Source organism: Budorcas taxicolor, chromosome 1 (assembly GCF_023091745.1).
Source record: "Budorcas taxicolor isolate Tak-1 chromosome 1, Takin1.1, whole genome shotgun sequence".
Classification (NCBI taxonomy): domain Eukaryota; kingdom Metazoa; phylum Chordata; class Mammalia; order Artiodactyla; family Bovidae; genus Budorcas; species Budorcas taxicolor.
The window spans coordinates 170,272,224-170,298,902 of NC_068910.1; the positions used below are offsets into that span (position 1 = coordinate 170,272,224).

Genomic DNA, 26,679 nt, shown 5'->3' on the forward strand with positions numbered 1-26,679 from the left:
GCAAGGAACTAGCCTGATGCTGTTAAGCATCTTAACTACTGAAGCAACTCTCTCCCCTTGACTGCTTCCCTGTTCATCAAGGGCCTTTTGCCTATAAAACAGTGACTTGACGTGCAGATCTGGCTATAAAAAAATAATCATATTGCCTTAGAAATTATTCGTATTTATAAACTGGGTTATAAACCAGGTTTCTGTGGTTCTGATTAATACCAGCACTTCTCAAATTGTATCAGCTCTGGGACATCAACAAGAGTATTTTGGGACCCATAAGCCTGAGAACTATCCTCTAAAATGGCAGATTCAGCAAGGCAGTGTAACTGTGCACACTCTTAGCTAACAGCTTTGTTTTTAGCTATAGTCCCTCATCTTTCACAGCCTTCTTTCAACCAACAGACTGCATTACTCATAAAGACACAACATCAAAACAAGTAAGAAACACTAACTATCTCAGAAAACTGCAAGAAACTAAAACATGACACAAACATAATCACTTCAAGGACACAAAAGAGGGGGAGATTGTTTTTATTTTCATGCTTTTTGAAGTCCTGACATAGAAGAGATACAGACAGACCACAGGTAAAAATTTTAAATATGCGGACAGAAAATTAGTCACTTTAGAAAGAACAAGGCTTTATTCATAACTTCAGGATTAAGGAGTCAAATCTTAAATAGGAAAGTGTTCCATTCAGCACTTACTCAGTTTCCTTATTTAGTGATGTATATAGAATTTATGAGCTGGCTCTTAGTTCTGGCATGCTCAGTTATCTTACTTATAGAAATAGGATCTTAAACCTTCATTTTCGGAACACTTTAAAAACCAAACCAATGCCTTCCCTTCAAGGATATGAAAGGTATTTCTTATTTAAATCTGATTCATGGTTTTATAAAGCAAGAAGATCACTTATATTATTTCATCATCCATATGCTGGATTCTAACATTCTTTTTGATGGTGATGTGTTCAATGAAACAAACTTATAAAGACAGAATTCCTTCTCAATTTGTAAACCAAAATTTTAAAAGCAAAACCCTTGTAGAGACACGAAGACATTTGTATAACATAAGCAGCTACAACACTAAGTTGCTGGCACAGACCAAAACAATTAAGGGATAAATTATTATTTAACCTTTCAATACTCTGTTTGCTATATAATTTGTAAATATTTTAACTATACATTCTTCTGCAACAAAAAGTAAGATTATCCCCAGCTTAACAGCTTTTGAAGATGTAAATATTATAAATAAAAAAAGGCAACTTTCCTACTGAATGTCCAATTATAAACTGAACCCCCAATTTTCCTATCTCAAGGATATAAAAATGATCTAAAGTAGATTAAAGTGCCCTATAAGTTCATACTAAAAATGACTTTTCATATGCTCTTCCACTAAACCAATCAATATAAAAAGAATGTAAAAGCATGTTTAGTGCTTGAAGGTTTAGGTAACCTCCAAGGAATCACAACTCGCAAGCTTTTAAAGCCACAGCTATACAATATATGAAAATACTAATGTCTCATAAAAAAGGCAAGCCAATAAACTTCTATTTGTTAATGGCCTAAATTTCAGTAATAATTCCTTTCTCCATAATTTTTTATCTAAAACTTCAAAGCCATCAACTTTTTAGTTCTTCAAGTGAGCAACTGAAATAGTTGCATTTACTCAGGTTTAAAACTAAATTTCTCTTCTCTCAATGTGAAGGCATAGACAGAACAGACAGTGACAGTATTCTGTCCAACATCCTGACCCTACCGATGCGGAAACCACATACAACATGATCTCAGGTCATCATCGATTCACCCTCGCCACCAGTGGCATCTTGAGAAATGTGAAGGTCTTCAAGCATCTCAGCCAGACTAACTCGAGGTGCTCCTTCATCATCTGTGTCACTTTCCACAGGAATGGTTGAATCTATGACAAAATATAAAGAGAACTTCAAATAAATACACATATGGAAATACACAAATACTTGCCCTCCCCATCATTACTACTATTTAACCATATTATATCTGTAGCACTTATATCACATCCAGAGCAGGCATTTAAATATGCACTGAATGACTGAACTTGCATAAATGTATGAATAACTACCCATTTGCATAGGGGACAGCAACTTGAGGGATCATGCTAGGATGCAAATTATATAAATGTAGCAAAGTAAACAATATTTTACTGTTGCGAAAGTTTGGGATTTTTTTTTAGGGGGAAGATGGATAAATGTTTAGAGTAGTTTTAGAACATACAATAAAAGTCATTTATGGATTCAAAGTTTAAGATATCAAGATACTCATACTGCAGTAATTATTTATTTACAGAAGATACAACTTAAATACTCCTTATTCACCAACCTCTATAAATGTTCACATTTTTTCTAATTGCTTCATCTTCTTCAAGATCTTCAAGGAAATCTTGGTATTGCCTACAGAAGGATAAAGAAACATTTAAGTATCTCTCCTTTACCAAAAAGTATGAAGTTAATGTCTTCTTCATTTTCAGTATTACAAGGTTAAGTGTGTTCCAAGTATTAAAATCTTTAAAAATAATAACTGAAGGTCAAATATGGATCCTAAATAAATACTAACAGGTTTTTGAAAAATATTTTCCTTCAAAATTACCTCATTAATAATAAACAATACACACTTGAATAGAAGTGAAAGTCACTCAGTCGTCTGACTCTTCGTGACCCCAATCCCTATATAGGCCATGAAATTCTCCAGGCCAGAATACTGGAGTGGGTAGCCATTCTCTTCTGCAGATCTTCCCAACCCAGGGATCGAACCCAGGTCTCCCATATTGCAGGTAGATTCTTTACCAGCTAAGCCACAATGGAAGCCCAAGAATACTGGGGTAGGTAGCCTGTCCCTTCTCCAGCAGATCTTCCTGACCCAGGAATCGACCAGGGTCTTCTGTATTGCATGCGGATTCTTTACCAACTAAACTATCAAGGAAGCCACACTTGAATATAAGGGGACATTAAATATAAGACAATGAGAAGACCCCTTCATACTTTACCCTCTCCCCCCAAAAATGTATAGCCAAGTTGAAACACACCATTTTTAAGATTATAGATGAAAGTGAAATATGCACTTAAAGTATCTATTTAATATTATATATTTATACATAATACTTATTTTAAATTACACTATGAAACTATATTTTATAAATATTGCTGCCTCCCACTCACATTTCAAGACACAACTTTATTTAAACTTTTCATTTTCATAGATACCATTATTATTAATGTCATCATTAAGGCCACTCTTTCAATCATACAATAAATTTTTCTAGAACACAGCATCTTCATTTCTCCTTAAATTGAAAACTAGCATATTTGGTATCAAAGAGCTGTTTTCTTTTACACTAAGTCGTAAGTACTCATTTGCTCTCTGTGATATCTACAAGGTTATCATTATACCTTGTGGATTACACTCTGGACCCACAAGAACTCATTATATTTTCAAATGAATCATCCGTAACAGCATTGCAATCGTCAGGTCACAAATCAGGAAAAAATAACTAGATCTGTGGCAAAGGTCATTATATCTGCTCATCCTGATCCAAACAACATACTGATAAGAAAACAAAATTACTCAAAAAAAAAAGAAAACAAAATTAATACTGAGCAAGAAGCAACTATGTGGTAACTATTTCTTGATGATATAAAAACCATAAAAATTTATCAAAAGGATTTAAGACAACATAAAAAGTATAAACCAAGTGGGACCTTTCATCATCTGTATCCATGTTTTCTCTATCTCTTGCAAGCTCTTTCAGTTTCCAGTTCCTACGACGCTGACGTTTGGTACGGTCATAGCTCTTCTTGATTAATACCTAAAGAAATATTTGCAAAATTACAAAAAATGGGAACTAAGTAACAGGACCTCAAAAGCCAATAAAATTTTTTAAATGAATGGTTATGGGAATGTCAGAAAGACCGCCAACTGATGATAGTGGTTATACCTCAAAGGAAAGGAGTACAGATCAAGAAGCAGTGTCAGAACTTTCAACACTTTTATTAATGCACTTAATATTTTATGAGAATGCATTTAGCCTTATGTGTGTAACTGCTAAATTTACTAACTGAAATTTTCCAGTGACTGAGACTTTTTTTTATTAAAAATTTCATGCTTCTGGTGGTTTTTTCCTTCTGTTACATCACAGTTCAGTTTTCCGCTACCATTCATGTAAGTCATTCTGAAACATTATCAAAGGAAGATAATTTTTCTTCCTCATATTCTTACTAATACTTACAGGCTACATATATTTATTCACAACTATATGTCCTAGAACAATTTAATAAAGTGGGGATAAAATAATTTCACAAATTCTTGTAAGACCATTTTAATCTTCTCTTTATGACCTCTTTGAGAAATACCGATTTAGACTTACACCTAAACCATGTTTCTATTTCCTAATTTATTAATTAATAAAAGCACAATTGGGTGATGAGGAGGGGAGTCCTTCTTATGCCATGACTTGATTTCTGCCCACAGCTAAAGAGATTAATATTTATTTTAAAACATTAAGTTAAGCAAGCAGGAGATACCCTTTCACATTTCACTTTCACTGTTGCTCCTGATTCTTATAAACTCATGTTAAAAATCACCATTTTTTTTTCCAGAAGTAACATCCTTTCTCTTAAGACTTAATACTGTGAAGATTATTTTCAACTAATAATTATACTCAAACCTTAACGATGGTGTTAACTTTAAATGCCTTCTTAACAATACATGAGGGACTTTCCTGGCAGTGGTTAAGACTCCACGCTTCCACTGAGGAAGCACGGGCTCGATCGCCGGTCAGGGAACTAATAAGATCTATCTGAGCTGCCACCAAAAAATGAAGAAAAAGGGCATGAAATAAACTGAGCCTAAAAGAATGAACAGAATAAAGGTCATCATTTTTAGCTATAAATTTATTTTTGCTCTATAGATACTATCAAGCAATTCGACAGAATGAAAATTTGGTAAGAGAAGGCGAAAAACTCAATAAATCTTGGATTTTGAGATTATCAAAGAATAATCTTACATAAAGATTTTGCTATTATAACTTAACTGCAATTTCAAAAGAAATCTCTAAGTTTATTATTTTCAAAAAATGAGAACTCATGCATCTTCCCCATAACAGTTACATTAATCCCCATCAACACAAGAAAAAGGGAAAAATCTAAAGCCTTACCACATCTGGGACTCTATCTGATTTCATTTTGTTGACATGCTCATCATTTAAGTTACAGTTGACCAAATCAAACCTGAAATGAAAACAATGAAACAATGACACACTCTTTCCGTGTTGTTTTATAAATGATCACCTAACAGTTCCTCCTAAGATCAAGCATTTAATATGCTTTCCCACTTCAGAAGTTGTGCAGTAAATAGGCTTCTCACAGTAAAGATAATAATGCATTCTATCTCTGAGTTTCACAAGTCATCCACTATTGCCCATCTTACCATACTCTTGTAAAAGAACAAAACAGATATATATCAGTCTAATGTAAGGATTCAGTTAGATGGCTCCATTTCATTTATAAACAACAAAAACAAAACACCCTTCATTCTCCAGTAAAAAGAACTGAAACCCCAAGAGCAAAAGTAGTGTCTAAGGCAAGCTTATTACATTCTGCATCAGAATGGGCTATCCTACGTCCATAAAGACCCCTTACATATATAGCTGCCATATTTGAACAGGGAAATTTATTTTAACAACAGCATATGCCTAACAAAAAACCACTTGCTCCCCAGAAAACTATACAGATAATCTTATTATACAATTTCAGGATCAATTAATTACTCAAAATCTTGTAACAAATGACTCTAAGATAATGGCCAAAATGGAATAACTATAAGCTTCTGTCCAATCAGTAATTTATTTATCAATAATAAAGTGAGCTATATAGCTCTTAAGAATTCTTAAGTTCTTTTTAGGATAAACGACTTTATTTTTAGATAGCTCTGCTGGCTCCCAGAGAAAATCTGCAATGCTAGTGGGCAGTTTAAAATAATATAAAATAATACAAACCCCAACACCAGGTCTCCAGGATTTAGAAGATGTCCCAAATGAGTGCGACAAAAATACTGTTTATCTGTATTCATTTCAGATGTTTTCTGTACCCAGACTTCCCCGAGGGTATGCTTAACAGGGAAGAAAATGAACTCTTCAATAATCTAGGCATAACTTAAAAAGCATCTCATAGAAAAGTTAAATACAATGTTGATTTTGGTTTCTGATTTTCATTTTAAATTAAAAGTGTTTGACTTTCCAGACCTCTGAAACACTGTCAAAATTAACCAATTACTGAACTATGAGTAGAGAAAAACTCATAAGTAATTTGTAAAATAAATATTTTTGTTAAGATTTTATTCAAGGCTTCTAGAAAACATTAACACTGTCACCTAAAAGCAGACACATACATAGAACTTTCAAAAGACATGTATTCACAGGGAGTTCACGCAACAAAGACTGAGCAGAAAGAATAAAGTACGTGCGTCCACGCGTGTGCTCAGTCACGTACAACTCTTTGCGATCCCAGAGACTGTAGCCCGCCAGGCTCCACTGTCCATGGGAGGGCCAGGCAAGAATACTGGAGTGGGGTGCCACTTCCTTCTCCAAAAAATTTTCCCAACCCTGCATCTCCTGCATTGGCAGGTAGATTCTTTACCACTGCACACCTGGGAAGCCACCTACTAAAAATGCAGGGGAATCTTCATTTAAATACAGCGAATATCTTAAGTAACACCTGTTTTACACACACGGTTAAAAACACCAGAGTTCATAGAAAATAATCTAACAATCCCAGCAGCACCACTGCCACAACAGCACCCAAATCTTCATCAAATTAATTTTCTGAATGTCTACTATTTTGAGGCATAACTTTTTAAAAAAACTATCATGAAAACATCATCTCAAGTTTGAACTTTTTAAGCAAAAAACCACTAAAGGCCCTTTCCAACATGGAATTTTACAAGCAATTGTAAATGACATTTCAAATTTCCTGGCTGAATTAAGTACAGCCATGCCAATACCTTTTACTAACAAAACAAACCCAAGTAAAATGGGCTTCAGAGCAAAATACTAAGAATTATAGGTAGAATTAACAAATCTCAAAGAGGTAAAAAGAAGAGGTAAAGATAGAGGAAAAAACTGAAGTTACAGACAGGTTCCAGATTTAGGGGAAAACGGGGGGTGGGGGGGGGTGGCAAATTACCAGGCAAAGACTAAATTCTAATACTGTATTTTCTGAAAACAAAAAAAACATATATCTAGCTTTATATATGCTGGAGAAGTGGTGGTGTTTAAATGATAAGTGTTTGCTCTTAAATACTACTTTCAAAGTAGAAGAAATAGGACTGACATGCTTGAAGAAATATCTGATTTCAGATACTGGGGTAAGAACTACATAATGTGATTTTAGAACACCTAAATGTTGTGGTGTTATCCCAAAACGTAAGGATGCTTTCAAAGACTAGTAAAGAAAGGCATGTCAAAGGATATAAGAATACACCTACAGCTATTAAGAAACTGAGTCAATAATTAATAGTCTTTCAAAACAGAAAGCATCAGGCCCTGATGGATTCACTGGTGAATTCTAGCAAACATTTAAGGGAGATATACCATTCCTCTAGAATCTTCTCCAGAAGGTAGAAGCAAAGGGAACACTTCCTAACTCAGTGACAAGCCCAACATTACCATAAAATCAATACCAGACAAAGACATTACAAGGAAAGTAAACTAGATTTAAGTAACATAGATTTAAAACTCCTCAACAAAATATAAAAGAACTGTACACCATTACCAAGTGGAATTTAACGTATGTATGCAAGGCTAGTTCAATATTTGAAAATCAAGTTAATGGAGCTCATCAGTCATTAACAACAGGCTAAAAACAAAACAAAACAAAAATCACACAATGATATCAGTAGATAAAAAGCATTTGACAAAATCCAACACTTATTCATGATAAAAGCACATGTTAAAAGCAAACAGCATACAAACACAAAACGCAGTTTTAACTGAATGTGGTGTTAGCTTATTTGGAACCACATTTTGGAATTACTAACAAACTAAAATAAAAAAAAGAGTGAGAGAGGGAAACTAAAACAGTAAGTTAGGATTAGGGGAAGGTGAGCAGAATGGAACTTACCTTTTTTGATATCATTCCAGCACCTGCACTGCGCTTTATATCTCGGACTATGCTGCACTCCATAACAATAAACTCCTCCAGTTGTTTGGGATGGCATAAACTATTGAAAGGGTGACTCCAGAAAGTGTTCCCATCGATATCTGCAACTAAGAGGAAACACAGAACATTAAAGAATGAAAGAACTGAAGTATTTCAAAAGCCATCAAATGTGTTAACTAGGAAGAAGTTGATACACTGAAATGGGAATCATCAGGTCAACAGAAACCAGAATGGTAACTCACACTGCAGGGGACATCAACCCCAAATTTCCCAGAGAGTAAGAGAAATACCAGGTGTCAAAAATATCTTAAGTAGCTACTAACAAGTACCTTTAAAATAAGATCAGATCCAATCAGCTGTATAGCTGTTTCATGTGCTGGCATTTTATTTGACACATTATCAGCCATCTTAGGTGTTTAGTTTATGGGAAATAAATTTCTACCTGACAGATGTTCATCCCAATATTGCAAACAGAATTTTGACTGACAATTCTAACTGATAAGGATAATAAGTGACTTTCTAGAAAATATCAAAATAAATTCAATGTTTTATAAAAGAAAACTTGTATTACAGTAAACATATGAAAAAGATCAAGTAGGTGATGCAACCAAGTACTAAGAGACACCTATCCATATAGGGTCTTCTTTTAAGTCAAACGTTCCAAACTTTAAAACATATGCTCTACACTAAAATTTGATAATCAACTTAAATAATTAGTCATAAAAAATAAAAGAGGTAAATAAGTCCAGTTCAGTAAAAATAATGGGATAAGACTAATAACTTAAAAATTCAAAGAAATTTTTCTTCAGAGAAAAAAAAAAATACAAGGGCAACTTACCAAAAGTGTTAAAAAAATTCCAGTGTTTTAAACACTGTACAGTATTAATTTTAACTAATTTCTTACAACAATATTACTGAGAATACTTGATAAAATTAACATTAACAAATTATCACTGCTTTTTATAATACAAATGTCAAGGCAGTTTCTAAAGCTTACCTTGTAGGGTATTTGGATCTATGAGGTGGATGACACTCGTTACTCGAATACACACACAAATCTGGTTCATGTTTCCCAGACTTTGTGCCAGTTTTGGAGACAGACAAACAACATTATCCTAGGAATAAGAACTAACATTTAGTGTGAAGCAAATTTTAAGTAGGAGTCTTTGATAAACACCATCAATGTAAACCTGATCAAGATGAATCTGATCAAACCAAAATGTCATTTTTAATTCTATGTATCAACAAATGGCTTAAGAGAATCAGACCTTACAGAAACAGAAAATAAGCTATACCTTAAGATGGAGATAACTGTCTTAATAAAATGGCTTTAAAAAGTATTTTAAAGATCCTAGTCACCAAGCTGTTTAGTTCATTTAAATGTTATTGAAGTGTGAATGCTTGCTTATTATTCTGTGTTAATATAGTGTGACTTCATTTACTCTCCATAAAAATTTCAGAGGAGCCGTATGTTCCTCCTTCTCATCTACATGTACCAATGTGTAATCAAAGATCTAATGTCCCCCCAAGAGCACATATGGCTATGTGTGCACCAGGACATACTAACACCAATGTGGCTATCTGTTTTTAAGCTGTTACTGAAATATAAAAGGGATCTGGATTATATTTTAAGCTGTTATCTATTCACAATCATAGGCTCCCTCACTGAAAGGACATTATGTACATCCTTACTGACACCTAGCTCAGTCCTTTTTTTTCCCCTGAAACTTACTAAGATTCTCCAAAGATTAATGGAAAAACTTCTTTACACTTTGTATTCATTCAGATACCTATATGAATCACTGAAAGCACTTAATACACAAGGCCTAAATATGTCCTCTCACCTAGATTCACTGTTTTATTTAAACTTGGGGTCTGCAAAATAAGACCCTGAGGCAAATATTTGTAAATAAAGTTTTGCTGGAACACAGCCTCAGCCCGGAGAAGGCAATGGCAACCCACTCCAGTACTCCTGCCTGGAAAATCCCATGGACAGAGAAGCCAGGAAGGCTGCAGTCCATGGGGTCGCTGAGGGTCGGAAACGACTGAGCGACTTCACTTTCACTTTTCAGTTTCATGCGTTGGAGAAGGAAATGGCAACCCACTCCAGTATTCTTGCCTGGAGAATCCCAGGGACAGGGGAGCCTGGTGCGCTGCCGTCTCTGGGGTCGCACAGAGTCGGACACAACTGAAGTGACTCAGCAGCAGTAGCACCAGCCTCAGCCCTTCATTTACCTATTATCTATGGTCAATTTTGTGCAACAACAGCACAGCTGAGTAGTTGCAAAACAGACTATATAACCTAAAAATTGCAACTATTTACTATCTGGCTGTTTACAAAAAAAAATTTGCTGACTCTGTTTAAGCCATCATTTCATGGTACTGTAGTGATTACAGATTTAAAGCCTTCAGAGTCACGGACCTAGGTACAAATCCTGGCTTCCTTTTGTTGTTAACTTTGGGCAAATCGTCTAACCTCCCCAAAGCATCAGTTTACTCATCTTCAGAATGATGATATGATTTACTCCAGTTGTTATGAGACTAAACAGGTGAAACATACTTAAGTACTCAGAAAGTACCTTTATGTAGAATGCTCACATTAAATTATAGCACTTATCATTATTAGTGATTTAAACATGGACATGTAAGTTCCTATGTAGCAGAGACATCTAGGACACACTCCTTAGTAACAGTCTTCTATACAACAGACCCTAATAATTTTTTGTTGAATTTTAATTCATTTATATTTTTTGAAGCAGAGTTTTACCTTAGTACAACTAATGAAATGACAATTTTTGTCTTTAGTAAAAGAGATCAGATTTGCAACTACCAGAAGCGGTGGGGGTGTGGGCAAGGGGAAAGAGGAATTGGATGACTGTAGTCAAAAGGCACAAACTTCCAGTTACAAGATCAATGACTATGAAGGATATAATGTACAACATGATAAATATAATTAACACATCTTTATGTTATGTATGAAAGTTGTGAAGAGAGTAAATCCTAAGTTCTTATGTGGAGAAAAATATTTCCTTTCTAATTTAATTTAATATCTATATAAAATAATGGATGGTCATTAAAAATGATAATCTATATCTTAAGTATTATTCAGATATTTTTAAAATCACAAAAATAATTCAATGCTCTCCTTCCATAATATTCTTTAATTTTATCATGCCAAAATCCAGTTTGCACACATTCCACAAAGCGGCTCACTGATAAGTAATTTCCTATATTCAAAGTTTCATAGAATTATCATGTGTCCACTAGGACTGCAAAGTTTAAGGAATATATGCCTTAAAAACTGCAATGAGGCCTTTTAATTAGTACACCAAAAATTTATAATTTTAAGCATGATTACTCTTAAATCTTTTTAACCTGACTAAAATGTGTCAGAAATCATTAAGAAGTTATTCTAAATGTTTAACCAATCCCAGAAGGAAATCAGGAGCTAATAATTACATATAAACCAATTAAGGACATGGATTAATTAAATGAGAAAAAGTACCTTGCATATTGGAACAATTTCCACAGAAAAAGTGCTTTTGTAATTGTATGTATTACTATGGATATCCTGAGAGATCAGTCTCTGTGAGGCTTTGTATCTGTTAAGAGAAAAAGTTAACCATTATAAAAAGGCAAAGGTCTTTATTTGTCTAATCTTGGGAATATAAATTTTCATTAAATCATCACTGTCCAAGGTCTGAAACAGCTTCCTGATGCCTGCTAGGGTGAAGTCTCAGTTCATCCACTTCATTTATAAAACTTCACCAGTCTGATTGCACTGTTCTCCAGTTTATCTACTGAAAACCTTCAAAACATGCCCATGATTTAGACCAAGCAAGTCTACATCTATCATCCATTAAAAGCCACACTAATGTCCACTCCCAGTCACTGTTCACACTAATCTCACCCTTCAGCATAAACTCTACTTTCGAAAATTCCCCATTTTAGGAGCTTAAGTCCTTCCGACTCCATAAGGTTTTTCCCCAAAGTCCTTTAACCCTGTTCTTTTTTCTTATTTAAATACATTGAATCAATGGTTCAGGACTACAGTGCTTACTATCATAGACTGAGTCTTGCTCCCCAGAGATTCTTAATGCTCTTTGGCTAACACTTCTGTTAAAAGTAGTTTATCCTACAAATGCTTACTAACTGTGTAAGTAACCCTACTATAGTTTTACATATTTTAAGGTAAGTTGCCTAAGCCTGAAGAATGGATGTGACCTACGTTCATTCCCTGTTGCCTGGATTTAATCACATGTAGGTTTCAGAACATACCTGGTGGGGACAGTACACTGAAGAAATTCTACCATCTTCTGAGCATGTTGTTTTGAGGAATAATAGAAATCCAGACCATCTTTTAAAGAAAAAAGCCATATTAAAGTAATACTGCAAAATTTTCTTCTACTAATATGACTATATCACAAATTAAATGCATGTTAAATAATTAAATTATAATTTTCTCGCCATAGCACACTAGGAACACCATATCACTTAAGACTTGTCTGACAAAAGGACAGATAAATCAGACAAATGCAAACAAGATTCATAACTTAAAGTTCAGACAAAATTCAAGGTCAAAGGGAAGAGAAAAATATTAAACAGAACAAAAAAGGGTATTGTATGTAATAAACAGACAATCCACCACGAAAACAACAGAAATGCATCTAATAGCATAGTGCTGAGATACAGAAATCATAAACTACTAAAAAGAAAAAACACAAATGTTAACACATGCAATCATTGAGAGAGACTAGTATAAGACTAACAAAACCAAAATTATCAAAAAATGAAATGTGCTGTGCCGAATCGCTCAGTCATGTCCAGCTCTTTGCAACCCCATGGTCTGTGGTCCACCAGGCTCCTCTGTCCATGGAGACTCTCCAGGTAAGAATACTGGAATGGGTTGCCATGCCCTCCTCCAAGGGATCATCCCAACCCAGAGATCTAACTCAGGTCTCCTGCGCTACAGGCAGAATCTCTGCCATCTGAGCCACCACGGAAGCCCAAACTGACCCAAAATAGGAAGGATACAAAGAACTTGAAGAACCAACTATCAAGGTTGATTTAACTGAGATTATAGAATGTGGTCCAAGAAAGAATACCTATTATTTTCAAAAAATTGATAGAATATTCATAAAATATTCACATACAAAGATTAAATTTTAAAACTTTCATGATTCAGAAGACATTATTTTAAGTAGGCACCACATATCCTAACTTCAAAACATATTACAAAGTTACAGTCATCAAAACAGTGTGGTAAAGACAAAAAGGCAAGTCTACAGAATCAATCCACACATACACAGTCAATTGATCATGAACAAGTGTGCCAAGAATACACAGTGGGAAAATGATAATACCTTCAACAAATGGCATTGGGAAAACTGGATATCCACATGCAAAGGAATGAACTGAACTCTTAATCTTATATCATTAACAAAAATCAACTCAAAACAGATTAAAAAGACTCAAACTAGGACCTGAAACTGTAGAACTTCTAGAAGAAAATATGGAAAAAGCTTCATGACATCAGTCTTAGAAATGATTTCATGGATGACATGAAAAGAAAATTAAACAACTGAGGCTACATCACACTAAAAAAGCTCACACACAGCAAAAGAAACAATCACCGCATTAAAAGGGCAACCTGCTGCTGCTGCTAAGTCACTTCAGTCGTGTCCGACTGTGTGTGACCCAAGAGACAGCAGCCCTCCAGGATCCTCCATCCCTGGGATTGATTCTCCAGGCAAGAACACTGGAGTGGGCTACCATTTCCTTCTCCAATGCATGAAAGTGAAAAGTGAAAGTTAAGTTGCTCAGTTGTGTCCGACTCTTAGCAACCCCATGGACGGCAGCCTACCAGGCTCCTCCATCCACGGGATTTTCCAGGCAACAGTACTGAAGTGGGTCACCAGTGCCTACAGAATGGGAAAAAATATTTGCAAACCATGTATCTGAAAAGCAGTTATCTCCAGAATCTATCAGGAATTCATATGACTCATCAACAACAACAACAAAAAACCTGATAAGCCAATAAGAAATGGGAACGGAATAAAACATTTCTCAAAAAAAGATGTACAAATGGCACAGATATATGAAAAAAGCTCAATGTTGCTAATCATCAAGGAAATGCAAATCAAAATCACAATGAGTTTACATTTCACTGCTTTCAGGATGGCTATTATCAAGTTAAAAAAAAGACACATACTAGTGAGAATATGGAGATACTGGAACCCTTGTACCCTACTACTAAGACAAATATGAAACAGTACAGTCACTATGGAAGACAGTGCAGACATTCTTCATAAACTTAAAATCAGAACTATTAAATGATACAGTAATCTTTCTTCTAGGTATTTATCCACAAGACGTGAAATCAAAGTCTCCTATGTCTACTGAGGTATTATTCCTATAGCTAAGAAGATGGACATTTAGGTTGTTTCTACAACAGATGAATGGATAAACTGTGATATATACCTCTAATGGAGTATTATTCAGCCTTAAAAAGGAAGGCAATTCTACAACGTGCAACAATATGGATGAACGTTGAGAACACTGTGCTAAGTGAAATAAGCCAGTCACAGAAAAACAAATACTGCATGATTCTATTTATATGAGGTACCTAAAATAGTCAAAGCACAGAGTAAGAGTGGAACTATGGTTGCCAGAGAGAAAGGAGAAATGAGGAGTGACTAGTTAATGGGCATAAAATTTCAATCAAGATGATTCAGCCAGAGATCTGCTATATAACACTATACTTACCCAACTATAAGGTATTATACACCACCATACACTTAAAATTTTAAGAGGGTAGTTTTCATGTTGTGTTCTTATCATAATTTAAAAAAAAAGAAAGACCCCACTAAGAAAATGAAAATACAGCCCAGGAGAAAATATTAACAAATCTTATGTGAAAAGCAGCTTATATCTACTGTGTATTTTAATAAATCTTACAACTAAGACAAACAACAAAATCAAAACTGGCAAAAATTTAAACTGCTGTTTTACCAAAAAAGATACAGAAGGTCATGAAAAGACAATTAAGATTAATTAAGTCATTAGTGAAAAGCAAATTAAAACCACAATAAGATACCACTTCATCCCCTAGAATAGCTATTTATACAAAGAAACAATAGCAAGTGATGTCGAGATGTAGAAACTGGAACCCTCAAAGACTGTTGTCAGGAATATAAAATGGTACCGCCACTTTGAAAATGGCAGCTTCTTAAAAAGATAAATACAAATTTACCATATGACTCAGCAATTCTACACCTAGGTAGGCATGCAAGAAAATAAAATAGCTTAATGTTTGCAGAGAAAAAAATGGGAAAATATAGCTTTAAGTACCAGCTACAGAGCCAATATGATATTCAGAAGAAAATTTTATTAACTTGAAATCTATATATTAGAAACTTAAAATAAGCTAAGCTTTCAATTAATTTAAATAAAAAATACTAAAGAAAGTAGAAGGGAAAAAAATTGTATAGCTATGTATGGTAATGCATGTTAAGTAGACACAGGGTGATCATTCAACAATATACATAAATATGCAATTAGTATGTTGTACACCTGAAATTAATATAGTTTTATGTGAATTTTACAATTCTATTTCAATAAAAAAATTTTAAGTAGAAGGAGTTGGTAATAAAAACAAAAATTAAGAAAAAAGTAATTTTTGATAAAACTAAAGCTAACTCTTTAGAAAAAACTACTATAATAGGCAAAACTCTGGCAAATCTGATCTGAGTGGGAAGAGAGAGGAAGTGAAAGATGAGAAAAGACAAACATTAGCAAAAATGAAGAAGATATAATGACGAGTTATGGATGAGATTTAAAACCACAATACACACACACACACACACACACATACACACACACACACACCCCATGTTGAATTCTACACACACATACACACCATGTTGAATTCTACACACACACACAGACACACACACCATGTTGAATTCTACACAAGTACACACACACACCCCATGTTGAATTCTATGCCAAGTATGTGAAAAGCCAAATGACATGTATTTCCTTGGAAAATGCTATTAAAATTGATTCAAGAAGCAGTATAATACCTGAAAAAAATTAACATCCTAACTAAAGGATTTGAAAAGGTCTTCCTTCCTCCCTCTCCTCATACCAAACTGAATGGCTTAATGGGCTGCTGCTGCTGCTGCTAAGTCGCTTCAGTCGTATCCGACTCTGTGCGACCCCATGGACTGCAGCCCACCAGACTTCCCCGTCCCTGGGATTCTCCAGGCAAGAACACTGGAGTGGATTGCCATTTCCTTCTCCAATGCATTTAAGTGAAAAGTGAAAGTGAAGTTGCTCAGTCGTGTCCAACTCTTCACGGATCCCATGGACTGCAGCCTACCAGGCTCCTCTGCCCATGGGATTTTCCAGGCAAGAGTACTAGAGTGGGGTGCCATTGCCTTCTCCGGCTTAATGGGCTGGTACTTATTAAACTTAAAGATGTTGATTAACACCATGCAGACAGATAAAAAACTCTGATTGCTTCTATATCACTAACATAACTACTAGCAAGATTAGAGAGAACAGTTTTAATATAATTATGTACGCAAATGAACCAAATACAAATCTCAACAAATATTCTATTTAGGGGTGAAACACAAACAGACAATAACCCCTGTTACATTACCACTCAACGCTATTCTCCACTCCTAGACACAGGGGAAAAAAGAAAGGGGAGAAAAAGAGGGAATAATATCGTAAGGGAAGAAGTAAAACTATCATTGTATACAAATAATAATTTACCTAGTAAACCAAGAGTATTATGTAAATGACACAAGAATATAAACCATTAGTGATATTAAGAAATTTCAGAAAGATCAACCTATAAAATCAAGAGCTTCCCGAAAATATTAGCAATAATGACTTAGAAAATGTAGTAAAAACCACCATCCCCACTGACTAAAAGTATAGAATAGTCTGGAAAAAAAAGTGAGAATCATTCAAAATTTTGATGAGGAAAACTATGTTAAAGAAATACAGGAAAGAACTGAAAAAAACATGATTTGTGCACCAGGTCACCTAGGGTCACACAGCAAAAACATGGTGGGAAAGAGATTCAAATTCACAAAATCTGGTTTCACAATTAATGCTCTTACTATCAACCAAATTTTACAAAAGAATTAACAAGAGGGTACATATTATCAAGTATAATTTACATATTGTGATAAAAGCAATGAGACAAAATAAACTAGAATTGTGGGATGTGTATAGAGGAATTTAGTATATACAAGAAAGGAGGTATTTTACATCAGTGAGTAAAGAAGAGACTACTTGGTAGGTAAGTATGGAGACAACGCAAGTCAACTTTTTGGGAAAAAGTCATACCAGGTAAGATTAACGATCCAAAAGTAATACAAAAATCTACTTTTAAAAAATAATCTTGAGAGTATAATGATAGAAAGATTAAAGAAAGATAGAAAGATTCTATCCTATGTAAGATACAAAGTCATAAGCCATAGCTAAAAAACCAAAATGGGATTCCCTAGTAGCTGTATGACTAAAATGGGCTTCCATAGTAACTCAGTTGGCAAGAATCCACCTGCAATGCAGGAGACCCCAGTTGGATTCCTGGGTTGGGAAGATCCACTGGAGAAGGGATACGCTACCCACTCCAGTATTCTTGGGCTTCCCTTGTGGCTCTCAGCGGGTAAAGAATCTACCTGCAATGAGGGAGACCCAGGTTCGATCCCTGAGTTGAGAAGATCCCCTGGAGAAGGGAATGGCTACCCACTCCACTATTCTGGCCTAGAGAATTCCACGGACTGTAAAGTCATGGTCAAAAAGAGTCAGAAATGACTGAGTGACTCTCACATGTCTTCATATGACTAAAATATGAACAGCTTAGATAAGAGTAGACATGAGACATTAAGTATCTGCTCTCTCAGTTCACACTCAAGGGCATGCTCTGCATGCTTCTCTCTGTATATAAATACACACATAATGAGATTGATATCCTCTATAACAGGAAATAAACAAGGAAAAATTAGATATATAAAGAATAATTTACATTAGATAAACAGCCAATAGATATGAAAACGTTAACCCTCATTAGTAATCAAGGAAATGAAAATAAAAACAAGATGCCATTACTTTCTTCATTAGAACAGCAAAAATTAGAAAGCCCAATACAATCTTCTGCAGTACTGGCAAGTGTTTGGTAAAACAGAAATTCTCACAAGCAATGGGACTATAAACTGGTACTATTTCGGAAAACAATCTAGTTGCACATGTAAAAATTTAACATTTGCAAACTCTTGTCCAGTAATTTCAATTTTTGAACTCAGTCCCAAAGAAAAATTACTAGCTATGCACAAACATAAAGATGTTTGCTACAGTAGTGCTTGTAGTAGCAAAAAACCAGAACATCTTGTAAGCCAATTAATAGGAAACAACTAAATAATTAAAAACACAATGATTAACAAATACACAACCACAGAGTTAAAAATAATGAAACAGCATTATATGCAATGATGTGGAAAGGTTTCTGAATATAGTAAGATGGCAAGTCACAGAATGTTACAGAACCATCTCAAATATGAGGAGAAACCAATGTTATCACAATTGATATACAGAATAAACACTGTAATATCCTGTTTTAAGGGGCTGTATCTGGGAATAACAAGTGGACAAATCGGGCAAAAGTCCTTTATTCATAAAAGCTTGTTTTCTTTATAATTTTTGTAATTTTTAGAATTTTAAATTTAAAACTTTATGAAATTTTATAACTATGGTTTTAAAAACACAGTTACAAGCAAATTAACAAAACATTAATTTACATCAAACCAAGAACCAGTAGAAAAAAAAACAGATTTAATTCTGGATGAAAAAAAGGATTGTTACACTTACAGCATTTTTGGTTTTGAAAGTGACTGCAAAAGTATGTCTCAGAATGTATCCAAGTCTTTTGCTACAAAAAATTCGGTGAGGATATTTCTGCCACGGTGATGAACAATAATCAGAGTTTTCTGTTTCCTTCGCTAGCATAGCATATTAGGATCCCAATTCCCAAGTTACTCAAAACAAAGTTACTCAGAACAAACGTGCATTTTTGCCAGATGGCTAGCTACAAATAGTAGACACCGTGTTAAACAGGTAGCAAAGTACTTTACCTACAATAAGTATTCAGTAAGCTACATTCCACAGATTTTGACTATTAACCTTATGTCTACTGGTAATGCACTCAAATCAGATACAAAGTTTAAAAGAGTTTCTTCAGGTGACAAAACTGATATTCCCCCCCTCCATTTAAGAGACCCCAAACCACACTTCTAAGTACTTTCTTCAACTTATGAATAACACATCAGTAAGTAAAAGAGGAACTTACACTTTTAAAATAAGTAGCACAAGAATTTGGTCGTTCCTTCAAGAAAAGCTATCTCTAAACCCGTACTGGAACAACTAGCAAAACTATGTACATGTCCTACAACTAAAAACATTCACTTTTAGCAAAAGACTGAAGTATTTGCTAAAGAATACTTATATTTTCTATTATGAAAGAAATATTCATCCATCAACTAGCATATGTAAGTATGCTACACTAATAAATAATAAGTGCTAAGACAGAACACACTCTGAGGAGCCATTATGAAACTACGCAAATATTTTAAAATTCCATCTTTGAGAAATCTAACTATATCATTTGTGTATCGTTTATTATTACTGAGTTTACCCTTCTGATTCAATGTATGCATCACAAATGCCACTAGGCATACGAAAAACAAAAATATTACAAATAACAGATCTCAAAAATAATCTCCTTTCAATGAGAAACTGAATTCTGCATAAAACAAGTTTTTGATAAATTTCTACCACTTTACATTCTGTTAATGCAGTTACTGGTTTACTCATTTGGTAGCCATTTAGTGTAAATATAAACTAAAATAGAAAAAAATTAAAATTTTATTTAAAAAACTAAATTAAAAAATTAATCACATTTCAAATATTCAACAGTGGCTACCATATTAGTTGGATAATGCAGAAAAAGAAATAAGATTTTTATTCTTCCTAACAGAAAGTTCTTTTGGACAGTCCTATTCTAGATATTATCAGTAATGATAAAAGACTCCTTATTAAGATAGTTAAAATAAAATCTGAAAATCATTTCAAATGCTTTAAATTTTAACTCACCATGAATCTCTTTGATACGAAGTGTATTCTGGTGCATCCCATACTTCAAAATCAACTGTTCCAGATAGTAGAAAGTTTTTTTGTGCAAAGTCTAAACATAAATGAGTCACCAGATTAACAGATGAAATTTAAAAAAAAAGGCACTTACAGACATAGTACACTATTTTTTTTTAATTTTTATTGGAGCATATTTGCTTCACAATGTTGTGTTAATTTCCACTGTACAGCAAAGTGAATCCACTATATGCATACATGATCCCTTTTTTTCAGATTTCCTTTCCATGTAGGATAGCACAATAATTTTTAAAACAAAAACAATCTAAAAATTATCTAAAATGTGGCAGTGATCTGTTTCTAAAGGTGAATGTCCCAAAGACCTGCACTATCCTTGGTGCCTGAACTACTTGGAAAGAAGGGAAAGGAGAAGGCTTTACCCACTATTTAAGATGGACAAAGGCAAAATACAGATGGAGGACTCACACATCATCTTTCTCTCATTACCTTTTGCCTGACTTGAACCACAGCCTTCCAGAAATCCTTAGCTTCCACTCTATGGCAATCTCCACACATCTGGGGCTGAACAACATAATCCACCACAAACACTTGCTGAAGGATGGCACCATTCATCACCTGACAAAGAAAACAATCCACTCCTTCATTCTTTCCTTTATCAAAAGAAGATCCTTTAATATTTAACTTAAAATCTTTTTCTATGAATGCTTTGAGGACATTAGTAATAAATAAGTTACAATTAAAGTCATTAAGTTATCCTATTTCCAGAAACATATATAGGTTTAATTCATAGGATTTATTAGATTAACATTTCAAATTTACCTTTCAGTTGAAGTGGTTGAAAGATATTCTTTGAAGATTTTTTATAGCTATATATACACATATATGCATGTGTGTGTGTATAAAATTCATCCTTAGGAGACAAAGAAAACTCTCAAAGAGGTCATTCCTTAATTGTTCCCAAACTTGACCAATCATCAGAAATCACCTGGGAGGCTTTATAGACTCTGAGTCTTATATCCAGGTGAATCCAGTTTGAATGAGTCACTGTGAGGCATAATCATCAGCCAAGTTTGAGAAGCACTGCCTTAGCTCATGTTTTTACTTCAATCTTATTTCAAATAAAAATGACTTTGAGAAAGTTAACTTAGCCCACTAATCATGAACAAAGGCTGGTCTTACTAGTGACCTGATCATTTCTGCAGATGATCCAAAAGAAAACAAAGAATTAAGAATGTTATTTGTTTCTCTTTAAGCTGTCAAGTTATAATTTACCAATAGCCCGATATTTTCACTACCTACACTTTAACCATGCCGAAAAAATTACGTATAGCTTACCTCTTTCTGAACAGTCAGTTTAACTTTAAGTCTCTTAGAATGAGGCTCAGTCCAAACAAAGCTTGCATCTACAAGCCGTACCTTCAATAAAACACAAACAAAAAGAAAGATAAGTTACCCTCTGAAGAGAAAAAAGATGAAAGAATAACTCCAAATAAAAAGATTTCAAGATGCTTATACAATCCTGTGACTAATCTACCCAACATCACCAATTAAAAAAAAAAGCCATCAGAGGTATGGCAACAAAAACAGCAAGTGAAAATCTAATGACTATATTAAAGCAACTGGTATAATTGAAGCAAAAATTAAAACGGAAAAAAACTCCTTTCCCCTAAAAACAGTAGTTTTTCTAATTCAAAGTACACTTTTTAGGAGAAAACAAAGACCTGATGACTTCATCATCTATTAGAAATCTCATGAACAAAGGTTTCTACTTTTATTATTCTCTCTATAGTAAATTTGTGGCTTAAAAAATACATATAGACATTCATTCTTCAGAGGGAGTCTCATGCACTGAATACTGAATCCACAATGGTAACTCACTGCTAAATCAGCTGAGTCAGCAGAGGCCAAAAACAGTTTGCCCTATGTGACAAACTCAATGCAGCTCATATGGCTAAAATGAGTGTTTTAAGAAAGGAGGTTGGAGAACAAAAAATAGAGGTTGTTTCATTAATTTGAGCAGGAGTTTAGGAAACCTGAACTGAGGGGCTGGAAATAATAGCAGCAGAAGGATCCAAGCCAAGAGATACTTGGGAGATAAAATCTATAGCATTTAATAACAAATAGATATGGGAAGATTTCAGAATGATAGTCAAGGATCCAGCTTGGACACCAAGGTAACACTATTTTTCTGACACAAATAAAAAAGAGATTAAATGCAGAGGAATGTGCTATATTTGGTTTCAGACACTTAAGTTCAAGAGGATTTATCTGAGATATCCAAGTGAAGCTGTTCAGGAGATAGTGAGATATACACATTTGGTCTGGTGTTCTATGGAGAAATCTGAGTTAAAGATAACAGGTTTGGGAGACATCAGCAGGCAGATAATAATTTTATCAAGACCTGTCTGGTGAGAAGTAGATAAGCTAGTGTAGATACAGCAGTTCAGCGTAAAACCCTCCTGATACGACTGGCTCCCCTAAACCAAAGCCTAGTAGTCAGTCGACAAGTCACCAGGTACAAAGGGTGACAGAGAGCTGTTTATTCCCTCAGTCTCCACCTGCGGCAGTCCAAGGAAGCTCCATGGGCCTGTAAAAGACTGCGCTTTCCTCAGCCTCCAATCTCCATCTGTAGGAGTGGAGAGAGAAACAGATCTACTTCACCATTCCCCAGCTCTGTCTCAGCACACTATCTGTCCTCAGACAATCAGGACTAATCCAACTTACTGAGCCCTTTAACCTTCTTTACCATTACCTCAGCTACCTGCTCATCTCCCACACTCCAATCTCCACGTGTAACACATATGCCCTCTTCTGTCCCATCCAACACTCCTCCCCAAATCCTGAAAACCTTTTTATTGTGGCCTCTGGAATTCAACATTGACTAACAACAAAACCTTCTAAATCCTGAATCTCTTTCCTGGACATTCCCTTCACCTTCTAGATCTCCTGATTATCTATATATATTTAGCTCTCCCTATAGCTAATGAGGCTGCGACGGCACAGAAGCGGCAGCTATGGTTTTTCCAGTGGATGTGAGAGTTGGACTATAAAGAAAGCTGAGTGCCGAAGAATTGATGCTTTTGAACTGTGGTGTTGGAGAAGACTCTTGAGAGTCCCTTGGACTGCAAGGAGATCCAACCAGTCCATCCTAAAAGAGATCAGTCCTGGGTGTTCATTGGAAGGACTGATGCTGAAGCTGAAACTCCAGTATTTTGGCCACCTGATGTGAAGAGCTGACTCATTGGAAAAGACCCTGATGCTGGGAGAGATTGGGGGCAGGAGGAAAAGGGGACGACAGAGCATGAGATGGTTGAATGGCCTCACTGACTCAAAGGACATGGGTTTGGGTGGACTCCAGGAGTTGGTGATGGACAGGGAAGCCTGGCGTGCTGCAGTTCATGGGGTCACAGGGAGTCAGACACGACTGAGTGACTGAACTGAAATGAGAAGTAGTGACTGATTTTTTTTTTCATCTTCTCAAACTTTTATCATCAAAGGATTCCAGAATTCAGCCCTCAAATTTCTCCTTCTCTAAACTCCCTAGGAAATCTCATCCAATTTCATAGCTTTAAGTACCATATACATCCCCAAATTCATTATCTTCAGTCTAGACCATGCCCTTGCTTATCCATCCAACTCCCCACTATTTCTGCTTCCATGTCTAATGAACAGCTAAGTACCACCTGAGATGAGTTTTTATTTCTCCCACCTGACCTCCTCCTTTTGAAGTCTTTCCTACTTCACTAATAGCAACTTCCTCCTGGTTGCTCAAGAACCATAGAAGTCACCCTTGACTCTTTCAACTCATAAGCATACATCCAGCTTCATCAATAAGGCCTACTGACTACCTTCAACAACAGAGCCAGAATTAATCCACTTCTCACTACCTCTACTACTGATTCAAATATCATTTCTCATGATTACTACAATCGCTTCCTAAAGGCCCCCATCCCCCTCATATCTATTCTAAACATGTGGAATTCTCCAGGCAAGAATATCGAAGTGGGTTGACATTCCCTTCTCCAGGGAATCTTCCCAACCCAGTGATCGAACTCGGGTCACCTGCATTGCAGGCAGATTTTTTACCATTTAAGCCACCAAGGGAGCCCCACTCAGAGTAAAAACCAGTCTTCAAAAGGGCCCATAAGGCCTGACCTACTTGGACTTTCCAAGTCTTCCCTAGCTCACCCCCAAGTACTTTGTCCTCCCAGTTCCACTCTAACCATACAGGTTTGCTCCTGTCCCTGGCCTCTACACTTGTTTCGCTACCCATAGTGCTCTTCTCTAAACTGTGGCCTCCTCCCTTACTTTTAATGTTTATTCTAGTATCACCTTCAGAGAAGGCAATGGCAACCCACTCCCGTACTCTTGCCTGGAAAATCCCATGGATGGAGGAGCCTTGTAGGTGGCAGTCCATGGGGTCACTAGGAGTCAGACACAACTGAGCGACTTCACTTTCACTTTTCACTTTCATGCACTGGAGAAGGAAATGGCAACCCACTCCAGGGTTCTTGCCTGGAGAATCCCAGGAACAGAAGAGCCTGGTGGGCTGCTGTCTATGGGGTCGCACAGAGTCAGACACGACAGAAGCAACTTAGCAGCAGCAGCAGCAGGATCACCTTATCGATGAGATCTCCTCTAACCACTCTTTTGAATTCCAACTCTTCCTGAGCAGTTTTTACCCCCTTCCTCAATTTTTCCTCCACAGAATTTATACCTTTTAATATACTTATTTATTTTGCTTACTGCCCACTCCACACCCTCCCCTTCAACCAAAATAAAAGGTCTCCAAGACAGAGATTTTTCCTCTCTCATTCACTGCCATATTTCTGACACCACAAGCAGACTGGCACAAGGCTGACACTTAATAAACATCTGTGAAATGCTAATGAATTAGTAATGAACATTTGATAAAAGCCTGAGGAATCAAAGCAAAAGACCAAGTTACACAAAAGACTGACTCCAGGGGGAAAAAAAAAGAAAAACTTGAGACAAATAGGGAACAGAAGCAAAGTATAAAAACAATAATTAAATTTTCAGAAATATGCAATAGACTGAATCAAGAACATTAAAAATTCTAAACTTAAACTATTAGTTCTGAAAAAAATTCATACAAAAATTGGAAGATAAAAGAAACTGCCAGGAACACACGGGAATAAAGGATTAAAGACAATACAAGGGCAAAAATGCATTTCACAAAGTTTTAAGCTGGTAGGGCCAACATTTGACAAATGAGAATTCCAGGGAGAAAGAAACAAGGAAAATAAAGAGAAAAACTTCAAAGAACTATTACTCGAAATTTTTTCAGAAGCTAAGAGAATCTGAAGGCCTTCAAACCAAGAGTCCATTTCAATTAAAAACATAGCTGGTGGAAAAAATTAATAAAGTTCAGCACAAAGAAAACTGAAAGTGTTATGTAGAGAGACTAACTAGACTAACAAACCCTGTTTGCTTTTTGGAGACGTTTATGTACTGACTTTAAATAATAAGTACAGGTATCTTCCTTCCAGAGAGTAATGAACATTTTTAAAAACTGACAACCATAGTCCTAATATTATTATAGTCTCCAAAATTATGTTTAGTGATGGTTGTGTATATATATATATTTTCATAAAAGATTACTGCACAAAAGGGGTTCTCAAATAACCAACTAAAAAGTTTAATTCTATACTAAATCTTTTAAAGCAAAAGGACTTTCAGTTCCATTAAAGAATATATACAGACTGGTTTCAAATAGGAAAAAAGCACCTCAAGGCTGTATATTGTCACTCTGCTTATTTAACTAATATGCAGAGTATATCATGAGAAACGCTGGGCTGGAAGAAGCACAAGCTGGAATCAAGATTGCCGGGAGAAGTATCAATAACCTCAGATATGCAGATGACACCACCGTTATGGCAGAAAGTGAAGAGGAACTAAAAAGCCTCTTGATGAAAGTGAAAGAGGAGAGTGAAAAAGTTGGCTTAAAGCTCAACATTCAGAAAACGAAGATCATGGCATCTGGTCCCATCACTTCATGGCAAATAGATGGGGAAACAGTGGAAACAGTAGCTGACTTTATTTTTTTGTACTCCAAAATCACTGCAGATGGTGACTGCAGCCATGAAATTAAAAGACACTTACTCCTTTGAAGGAAAGTTATGACCAACCTAGATAGCATATTCAAAAGCAGAGACATTACTTTGCCGACTAAGGTCCGTCTAGTCAAGGCTATGGTTTTTCCTGTGGTCATGTATGGATGTGAGAGTTGGACTATGAAGAAGGCTGAGCGCCGAAGAATTGATGCTTTTGAACTGTGGTATTGGAGAAGACTCTTGAGAGT

General features: G+C 35.4%; 1 protein-coding gene across 1 annotated transcript in view; it reads right to left on the bottom strand.

Moving 5' to 3' along the window:
• Positions 1-512: 512 nt before the first annotated feature.
• NMD3 (NMD3 ribosome export adaptor) overlaps positions 513-26,679 on the bottom strand; it is a 30,641-nt gene continuing 4,474 nt past the window's right edge. Inside the window, exons 5-16 of the mRNA XM_052639296.1 lie at positions 21,693-21,773; positions 20,844-20,972; positions 20,343-20,433; positions 12,453-12,531; positions 11,680-11,776; positions 9,172-9,289; positions 8,136-8,281; positions 6,014-6,126; positions 5,174-5,246; positions 3,720-3,826; positions 2,344-2,414; positions 513-1,906 (exon numbers count right to left, since the gene is read on the bottom strand). Coding sequence (XP_052495256.1) covers positions 1,776-1,906; positions 2,344-2,414; positions 3,720-3,826; positions 5,174-5,246; positions 6,014-6,126; positions 8,136-8,281; positions 9,172-9,289; positions 11,680-11,776; positions 12,453-12,531; positions 20,343-20,433; positions 20,844-20,972; positions 21,693-21,773 — 1,236 coding nt within the window. The 3' untranslated portion in view covers positions 513-1,775. The remainder of the gene's footprint in view (positions 1,907-2,343; positions 2,415-3,719; positions 3,827-5,173; positions 5,247-6,013; positions 6,127-8,135; positions 8,282-9,171; positions 9,290-11,679; positions 11,777-12,452; positions 12,532-20,342; positions 20,434-20,843; positions 20,973-21,692; positions 21,774-26,679) is intronic.